At 35.1% G+C, this 9,913-nt stretch overlaps 1 protein-coding gene across 1 annotated transcript; it reads left to right on the forward strand.

Moving 5' to 3' along the window:
• Positions 1-4,869: 4,869 nt before the first annotated feature.
• Positions 4,870-8,952, forward strand: LOC128995498 (uncharacterized). The gene is made up of 4 exons (XM_054420516.1): positions 4,870-7,275; positions 7,567-7,701; positions 7,912-7,996; positions 8,678-8,952. Exons 1-4 carry the CDS (start codon positions 4,870-4,872, stop codon positions 8,950-8,952), a joined length of 2,901 nt encoding a protein of 966 aa, XP_054276491.1.
• Positions 8,953-9,913: the final 961 nt, after the last annotated feature.

The raw sequence follows: 9,913 nt of genomic DNA on the forward strand, positions 1-9,913 counted from the left end.
AACTGTTAATAACGATTAGATTAAGGTATCTACAATCCTAAAGTGCTATGGGAATAGAGGGAAACAGGTCCATGACGTAGGAAATGGTGTAGGACGTTGTAAAGGCGAGCCGTGTGGAGTTTGGGAACAGATTTATGTATCTCCGATACTAAGACTGCTTTCAGAGTGAACTAATGATTTTCTCCGAGCAAAGCTCGGTCCCCAGGTACTGTACGATTAACTTAAATAAGGCTTGTACAAGACATTAAGACCCATGGATCTTATAATAAATTTAACTTTTTTGCCATGAAGCTCTATTTTAGTATTATGGATCGCAGTTGTTTCCACAAAGCGCAAGTGATTCTGAAAACGGGGTTGAAATAGTAAACCCGAATCTATTGCGTTCTAAATCGGTTTCAATCTAAATTCACAGCGTATCCAAACACACAATGAATCTTTCCTGGACCATTGCAGGTTCACACTTTGCATCGAATTTATTTATCTAGTTGGATCAATTTAGTAGTGACAGTACACAATGACATTATAGGACCGGCGTGGGTTGTATTAATTTAGTTCTGTGGTATTGCAATGCAGAGGTGTTGAGTGTGCGTTTTTGTTTATTGTTTATTTCATGTTATTTAACTAACTTTTATACTGTACTACACATTTCGAAAAACCCTATTAACATGATGGTTAATGTTTGTCTTCTGGTGTCGTAAATAGGCTAAAGCACACGTTTTACTTTACCCAAAGACAAAATATTGGATTTATAGCAGTTTAATTATGATTTGCTAAATTATTTTTTTTTACACTATCAAGTTAAAACTTGTTATCTTTCAATATCGTGGTGTCAGAATAGCGATCTAAATTTGATTACCATTCACAAGTTATTAAACGGTAATCTTACAAATAAATGGTATACTGTACAGCAAACTGATACATACTTTCCCCCATTAGCTTGTCAACAACCCTTAAATTGGGTATGCGGTGCGAGTAACTATGATATTTTACAGGAAAAATCACAAAGAAATGCAATAACTTAAGGACCGTAATTTTTACAGCATTGGGAATTTCGCAGTTTTGTTTAAAGTCAAAAAGATCATAGCATACTAAATTCTAATTAAAATAGTTTAAACCGAAAAAGGAGTTTTGTGAAAATCCAATTATCCGTTATTTAATGGGGGTTTATGAGAATTTACGAAAAGAAATTAAAGAAACGGTTTTAGATCCCATATGGATTAGTTGCCAAATTTCATCAAAATCGGACCACAGGTATAGTCTGTACACATACAAACACACTAAGATATCACTTTGAAATCCATTTTTTTTCAGGGGGGACCAAAACCGATATTTCTAACAAAAACTCAAACTCGAAAATTTGGAAGAGACCAAATTCTTTCTCCATATTATATAGGGAGAGAAAGTAAAAACTAAAAGGAATACATCGCCTTAAATAAATAACAAAAGGTTTATATATTTTTTTAACTAATCCAATATATTAAATCTAGAACCATCGCATAGACCTACACGTTACTGACAATTACGGTATCAAATATAACATAATTCTATCTTCAAAAAGTTTCGATGTATGGGAAATTGGTTTTCAACCATAATAACATCAATTCCTCCTACGATTGTGGATTGTTTATTCAATTTGACTAATGAGAAGAATACAAAACAATCACCAGGGACGAATTCCGATTTTCCCGCTGAAATAAATCTCACATTATTGATGAGAAGGATTCCCACAGAAACAAGCGACAATCATTAGTCAAACAACCTCAGTTGGGCTTTACCGTGTTATAAAATCTGGACGATTAGTCATGTTCATCACACGATGATAGCTCCAAAACTGAAACGGGTAGCCCTATAACAGTTGCTTTATCACCATTATTATGATTTGCAAACAGTTACTTTACACTAGTTAATTTTATGGATACATAAACATTGATAGTTAATTTGGAAGTGGTTTGATAAATATTTACAGGTAACTTTGCAATGGACTAAAATATTGGCAATTATTGGAACTGTAATGCATATTGATGGTTAATTTTGGAACTGGCTTAACAAACTCTCTATGTAGATTATCATCCTCATAAATCAAATAGGTAAAACCCTGACATATACCCAAGAGGGTGTTTTCTATTTATTTACAGTTGTTTCCAGATTTCAAACTTGCATTACCAAATAGAAAGATTTATTTGTATTGATTTATATTGTTTGGCGCTTAGTAAAAGTTTAAAACCACCATTAAATCTCCTTAATCCGATAAACACACATAAACAACATAAGAATAAATAAACGTCAACAACATTGATGCAGTTTAATACAACCACAACATTGCTAATAATGATGTTAACACTAATCTGTAAAATCTTAAAACACATAAAATCTATATTTGAGCAGTCGCAGAGCCGGATTTACTACTTAAGTCCCATTTTTTTGTACAAAAACATTTTTTAGAACAAGAAACGATTTTTTTGTAGGCTATGATTAACAATTTAATGTGCGGGTGACGATGATGATTTATAACAGGCTGGGTAGCTGAGTTGTTATAATAGTGCTCACCTAACAATAATGTTCGTTGCCGGATCGATCCTTTCTGATGGGAAAAGTCAGTAGCTATTTGATGGCTCGAAACTGGACCCAGCTGATCATTGGGCTTTAAATAAACTAGCTGTTACCCACGGGCTCCACCCCGTTTTACTACATTAGTATTAATAAAACTATTGATTGGTTAAGTTAAGATGAAATAAACAAAACAGAATACAGTAATGGTAATACAAACAAATAATAACAGATGAGGTATTTTTAACATTAGGTAAATGGAAAGTTCCCTTTGGAAAGCAATTACGACCTTATAGGGCAGTTTATGAAATAATGAATAATTTTGCGCAAGGTTTCTCGTCATGACGAACATTTTAAGTATATGGTTTAAGGGGGTGTGACTTGTAGTCTTCTCAAAAGTTCATGGGTACTTTTGACTTTATATATAGATGATCCTGGCTAATGAAACAGCTGATCTTAGTCACTAACAAAGCTACACAGATCGCAATCCATTACACCCATCCTTCACTCATATTTGGGTTAAAATACGCACTCGTGGCGTCCCCATCTCAATAGATAAATTGATATACTGTACATTGTCATCGAGTATATTGTTGACTGAGGGATCACTAGTTCATGTTTTACGCCGCCTTTTGGCTAGAATGTTATTTACAGCTTTTGGCTTCAATGTACCAATTGTGTCGACCCAAATACAGCTGCAATAAAACACTCTAGGCGGACTTGGCTCGTCAGAGATCTCGGGCCTGAGTTATATGTAGTTATATTTGTTTTGTGTTGCTAGCTTCACTCACCGTTCAACACTCGTTTAAATAATTGTATAAAATGTGTTATATCTCCTAGTCTGTTGATATGATGAATATTTACTTTTGACTAATTTAATTGTCATATGGTTTGGTTTTGTTTTGTTGTCATAATAGTTTTATATGAGTTGTTGAAAATAGAAGTGTGGTTTTAAAAAGTCTAGTTGTTTTCTAATTTTATCTTTATAGTTTTCATCACTTTAAGAAGGTAGGTGTGTAGTGTAAAACAACATTTGGCGACCGTGACAGGACTTGTTTTTTCACCTATCTCTATGATGGAAAATCTAAAGAAAAATAGAACAGTATATAGGGCTTATTTTTCTAAAACATTGAGCAAACTAAACAGTTTAGTTGAAAATGAAACCACAGACAAAATTGAAATTCAAACCACTCTAAAGCTTTTGGAGATAAAGGTTGATGAACTCCAGGTTTTGAATTCTCAGATCTTTGATTTGTTATTGAATAATGATAATGTTTCTGAAGATGAGCTGTTAGCTGAAACAATCAAAGCTGGAGAATATTTAGCTTTGTTTGAAGCTGTAAAATTAAGAGTCCAGAATTTACTACAACAAAGTAACGATGTAGTTAGTGCTCATTCTGGATCTTGCTGTAACAATGCTAGTAAGAAGAAATTTAAGCTCCCTAAAATAGAGATCAAAAAGTTTGATGGAGAATTGATCAATTGGCTACCTTTCTGGAGTCAGTTTAGCAAAATTCATAGTGACTCAGACATTGATTCAGAGGATAAGTTTCAATATTTATTGCAATCCATAGTTACCGGATCAAGAGCTTTTGATGTAGTTCAGAGTTTTCCTCCGACTGGTGCAAACTATCCAAAAGCAATTGAATGTTTGAAAGCCAGATTTGGTAAAGATGACCTATTGGTAGAGGTTTATGTCAGGGAACTCTTAAAATTGTTTTACAAAATGCTCTAGGAGGCAAAAACACAATGAACTTACAAAGTTTATATGACAAACTTGAGTCTCATATGCGTGCATTAGATACCTTGGGAGTTACAACAGATAAATGTTCCTCCATATTATACCCGTTAGTTGAAAGTTGTATGCCTGAAGATCTCTTAAGGGCCTGGCAAAGAAGCCCTTTGAAAGTAGGAACAGACCCTCAGGAAAGACTCAACAATTTAATGAAGTTTATGCTGTCTGAAGTTGAAGGGGAACAGAGAATCGGTCTAGCCATGGCAGGTTTTGGGATAAGTAGCTCTGGGAAGGAGAAATCTTTTAAAAGGCCATCTCAAACTCAATCAGGTAAGATAGACATACCAACAGCTTCATGCCTCATGTCCTCTGGTAAAACTCAAAACTCTTATACAAAGTGTGTCTTTTGTGATAAGAATCATAAGAGTAGTAACTGTTTTGCTGCTCAGAAATTGCCATTGTCTGATAAGGTGTCCACTTTAAAGGAAAAGAGGTGCTGTTTCCTTTGCTTGCAGCCTGGTCACCGTATTAAGGATTGTAGAACTCATTTGTCATGTTCTAATTGTAAAAGGAAACATTATCCTATAATGTGTCCTAGTATTCATTCCAAAGAAGTAGTGAATGAGTGTGTAAGCAAATGTGTTGATAAGGTATCTAAAGAAATGACAGTAGTGGAAGATACCGCTTTGGCCAATAAATCAAGTAGCAGAGTGAAAGTGTTTCTGCAAACAGTAAAGGCAAGATTAAGAACCCCAGGTAGTAATCAATTTGAGACTGTTCGCATTCTTTTTGATTCTGGTTCACAGCGTTCTTACATTTTAAAGGACTTGGCTGAAAAAATGAATTACGAAAGCTTAGGAGAAGAAACAATCATACACTCTCTTTTTGGTAATGTCAAATCTGGTGAAGTAATTCATAACAGACATCGTGTGTTTCTAACCAGTCAAGATTACAGTTACAACTGCAACTTTGAGGTATTGAGTCAAACTACCATATGTGGGGAAATTCCACCAGTTACCGAAGGTGCCTGGATACAGGAACTTATAGAGAAAAATGTTTCTCTGACTGACATACATGAGACCAAGCTACCAATTGGTATTTTGATTGGAGCGGATATAGCGGGTAAACTATTCACGGGAAATATGATTCAACTGAAATCTGGACTAGTGGCTATGGAAACTCTTCTGGGATGGACACTGATGGGTAAGGCTATAATTAGTGGTAGTACAGGTTCAACTACACTCTCCACTGTTGTAACATCAATGTTTATTAATGATGCTGACATATCGGAACTGTGGAGATTAGACACTATAGGCATTACTGATACAAGTGAATCAGTTTCCAAAGAGCAAAAGGCTTTGGCAGTTAAAAATCATTTTATAAAAACTACCACTATAAATGAAGAAGGTCGATATGAAGTGAGTTTGCCCTGGGTTGATTGTCATCCTCCTTTGCCTAGTAACAGAGAGTTAGCCGAAAAGAGGTTATCAACAGTTGTAAAGAAATTGGATGGTAACAATTTAACCGAAGACTATGACTCAGTTTTTAAACAGTGGTTAAGTGATGGCATCATTGAAGCTGTACCTTCTGACGATTTGAACAACAACTTTCACTACCTGCCACATAGACCTGTAGTGAAGGAGAGTAGTATTACCACACGAATTCGTCCAGTGTTTGATGCATCAGCAAAGACCAAGTTTTCACCCTCATTGAACGACTGTATTGAAAATGGACCAAATTTAATTGAACTGATTCCTTCTGTTATGATGCGTTTTAGGGAAGGGAAGTTTGGAGTTATTGCTGACATAGCAAAAGCCTTCTTACAGATATCGTTAAATGTACAAGATAGAGATTTTCTTCGGTTTTTATGGTTTGATATCAATGAAAGAAGCCGAACTATTGTTTACCGCCATAAAAGAGTTGTTTTTGGAGTGAAATGTAGTCCATTTCTTCTAGGGGCAGTAATTGATCTGCATCTTCAAAAATCTATGACTTCTCAGGAGTATGATGATAATGTGGTAAAGAAGCTGAGTAAAAGTTTTTACGTGGACAATGTTTCGACCAGTGTAGATACTTATGAGGAACTAAAACACTTTGTTGAAGAATCGAAACAAGTTATGGCTGCCGCTAAGTTTGATTTAAGAGGATGGCATGCCACGAGCGTCATTGAAGAAGGAGATACCAAGTTCGTCACTAATGTTTTGGGAGTTCAATGGAACTATATTGAGGACGTTCTGTTTTTTAACCTGACGAACTGTATTAAAGATTTGGACGTGTCTCGAATCACAAAGAGAGACATTTTATCCATATCTCACAAGATCTTTGATCCAATTGGTATCCTTTGCCCTGTTACTTTGTTTCCTAAACTTCTTCTGCAAAGTATGTGGGACTTGAAAATTGACTGGGACACTGAAGTAAGTTCAGACATCAGTAAACGATTCATGCTGTGGTATAATGAGTTAAGCGCTCTTGAAAAAGTGAAAATACCCCGATGGATAGGTAAAATGACTATGGATTCAAATGGTTGTAGTATTCATACATTTTGCGACGCAAGTAAAGATGCCTATGCTACAGTTATTTACTTGAGAGTTGAAATTGAAGATGAAGTAAGAGTCCAATTATTGTCTGCAAAATCAAGAGTTGCTCCTCTGAAGAAAACCACAATTCCAAGATTGGAATTATTAGCCGCCACGGTGGGAGCACGTCTCACAAGTACCATATTACAATCAATGGATTGGAAAGATATGGACATATATTACTGGACAGATTCAAGTACGACATTGGCTTGGATTCAACAAGACAACTGGAATGTTTTTGTATGGAATAGAGTGTCTGAGATAAGAAAGCTTACTGACATAAACCAGTGGAATCATGTACCTGGAGATAAAAATCCTGCAGATCTTCCATCCAGAGGCTGTAGCGCGAGAATATTGTCAGAATCTCGCTGGTGGGAGGGACCTGACTGGTTGAGATTGCCCAAGAACGAATGGCCTGTCAGTAAAAACATCCAGTACGAAAATGAAGAAATAAATTTAGAAAGGAAAAAATCCAAAACTGGAACTGAGATAAGTCTAATAAGTAACGATACAGTTTGTGATTGGTGTGGAACACTTTTAAAGACCCAACCTTCAAATAAGTGTTGCCTGAATTTCGGAACAAAATGGTATTCACGTTATTTCTCCAGCTATCCAAAAATGATTCGTTTGGTTGCTTGGATAAGAAGATTTATTAAAAATTGCCAATTGAAGAAAGAACTTAGATCATTAGGAGAACTTACTGTGCAGGAGTTAGAAAACGCTGAGTTAAAACTTTTAAAAACTGTACAAAGTGAAATGTTTGAGGATGGTATAAAGAACAAAGCTCTCTCCGTGTTAGATCCTTTGGTTGATGATAATGGATTAATACGGTTGAAAACCAAGGTGAGTGACAAAGAAGATAGTTTTGGTTTTAAATTCCCAATTGTTTTAACCGAAAGACATCCAGTTGTAGAAGCTATAATAATGGAGTATCACAAAAGTAATTGTCATGCAGGAGTTCAAATATTGTTGAGCAATATTAGAGAGAAGTTCTGGATACTTGGAGGTAGGAGATCCATTAGATCAGTTATCAACAAATGTGTTGTATGCAAGAGAAACAGAGGTAAAAGCTTTGAGGCGATTCCCGCAGTGCTTCCTACTGATCGTGTGCGTGAATCAACAGTTTTTGAGGTAACAGGTGTGGATTTTGCAGGGCCTTTATACCTGAGAAATAATGAAAAGGCCTGGATATGTTTGTTTACTTGTGCCAATTATAGAGCAGTACACCTTGAACTTGTAACTTCTCTTTCAACACAAGCTTTCCTTCAAGCATTCAGGCGATTTGTAGCTAGACGAGGAAGACCCAAAACTGTATACTCTGACAATGCTACTAATTTTACAGGAACAAATAATCTTTTGAAGAAAATAAATTGGAAGGACATTGAAAAGTATAGTTCTGCTCAAAGAATTATTTGGAAATTTAATCCCCCAACAGCAGCTTGGTGGGGTGGTTGGTGGGAACGTTTAATAAGAATAGTAAAAGATCTTCTTAAAAGAGTGCTTGGAAGGGCCTGTCTCGATTATCAAGAAATGTCTACTGTGCTTTGTGACTGTGAAGCAGTAATAAATTCGAGACCTCTCACATATGTATATGATGGAACTTCTGCATTGTCACCACTTACACCAAATCACTTTCTTCAAGAAACTAGGGAAAGTGGTATGCCGGACTTTGACCAAATCGATGAACGAAGCTTGAACAGAAAATTAAAACATATCCAAAACCTGAGACAAAATCTAAGACAACGTTTTAGAAAAGAATATTTGGGACAGTTGGTTCAAAAATCAAACGTAAAAGGTTCTAAAAATGTACCCTCAATAGGAGATGTTGTTTTTATTGAATGCGAAAACATGAAAAGAATAGATTGGCCTCTAGGTCTTGTCATTGAAACAATACCAGGCAAGAGTGGTGTGGTCAGACTTGTAAAACTTCGTACAGCACATGGGACATTGTTGAGACCGATACAAAGATTGTATCCGCTTGAAATCTCATCAAAAGATATGAACGTGGGAAAAGAAGTTAATACTACTCAAGATGAAATTAAAACACAAGCTGGACGAAAAATCAAAGTTCCAAAAAGGTTCATGTTTGAGTAGTAATACTACTCGGTGGGAGGATGTTATATCTCCTAGTCTGTTGATATGATGAATATTTACTTTTGACTAATTTAATTGTCATATGGTTTGGTTTTGTTTTGTTGTCATAATAGTTTTATATGAGTTGTTGAAAATAGAAGTGTGGTTTTAAAAAGTCTAGTTTTTTTCTAATTTTATCTTTATAGTTTTCATCACTTTAAGAAGGTAGGTGTGTAGTGTAAAACAACAAAATGATTATGTATATGCAGGATTAATTTATCTATACTATTATAAAGAAGAGGTGGTGTCTGTGTGTTTGTATGAGCTAATCTCAAAAACTACTGAACCTACTGGGCTCAAATTGCACACAAATGAAGCTACAGCTCCGAGGATACATATAGAACTATTCCCGCTTCGATATTGTCCTAGGGCTCTGCCCCGTGGGCTTTTAAAAATTTGAGGTGAGAGATTTAAAAGTAAATATTGATTTATGGTATCCATGGTAACAAAAAACAAACCTGCAAAGTTTAAAAATGTAAACAAGCAGAACTAACTGTCAAATGAATTTTGATTTCACAATTCCACACAACTGCTTCAAACATATTAAATACTGCACGAATATTAGAACAGAGAGGGTAAGGATAATACATTTTAAATAATGATGTCACTAGCCCGAATGTAAACATTATTTAACATTACTTAAATGGAGCTGTCAAACCATATGTTAATGTAATTTCTTAAGTTTATGATTCTTTCAGTTACTTCATTTGTTTATGTTTATGATCTATTATACTGAGTTTTTACTAATATTTGTGAAATGCTGTAATAATATTTTACAGGGAATAATTCGTTGTAAAATAAATCATTCATGGATATAAGAAATAATTAAGATTCTATAATCATTGACAGGCCATTATCCTGAGTTTTATGAGGTTTATTTTTTTATTTATTTCTGTGTAAACAGCAATATAATCCCCCTGCC

The sequence above is a fragment of the Macrosteles quadrilineatus genome, unplaced genomic scaffold (genome assembly GCF_028750875.1).
Source record: "Macrosteles quadrilineatus isolate MER2022 unplaced genomic scaffold, UCM_ALF_1.0 Scaffold_5__1_contigs__length_97177068, whole genome shotgun sequence".
In the NCBI taxonomy this organism is placed as follows: Eukaryota; Metazoa; Arthropoda; class Insecta; order Hemiptera; family Cicadellidae; genus Macrosteles; species Macrosteles quadrilineatus.

Excerpts from the sequence above, each read along its gene's own strand:
- LOC128995498 (XM_054420516.1), top strand. The coding sequence starts at position 4,870 with ATGTGTCCTAGTATTCATTCCAAAGAAGTAGTGAATGAGTGTGTAAGC. Across the intron at positions 7,276-7,566 it reads TGCCCAAGAACGAATGGCCT|GAGTTAGAAAACGCTGAGTT; the intron begins GTCAGTAAAAAC and ends CTTACTGTGCAG. Across the intron at positions 7,702-7,911 it reads TAATACGGTTGAAAACCAAG|AGAAACAGAGGTAAAAGCTT; the intron begins GTGAGTGACAAA and ends GTTGTATGCAAG.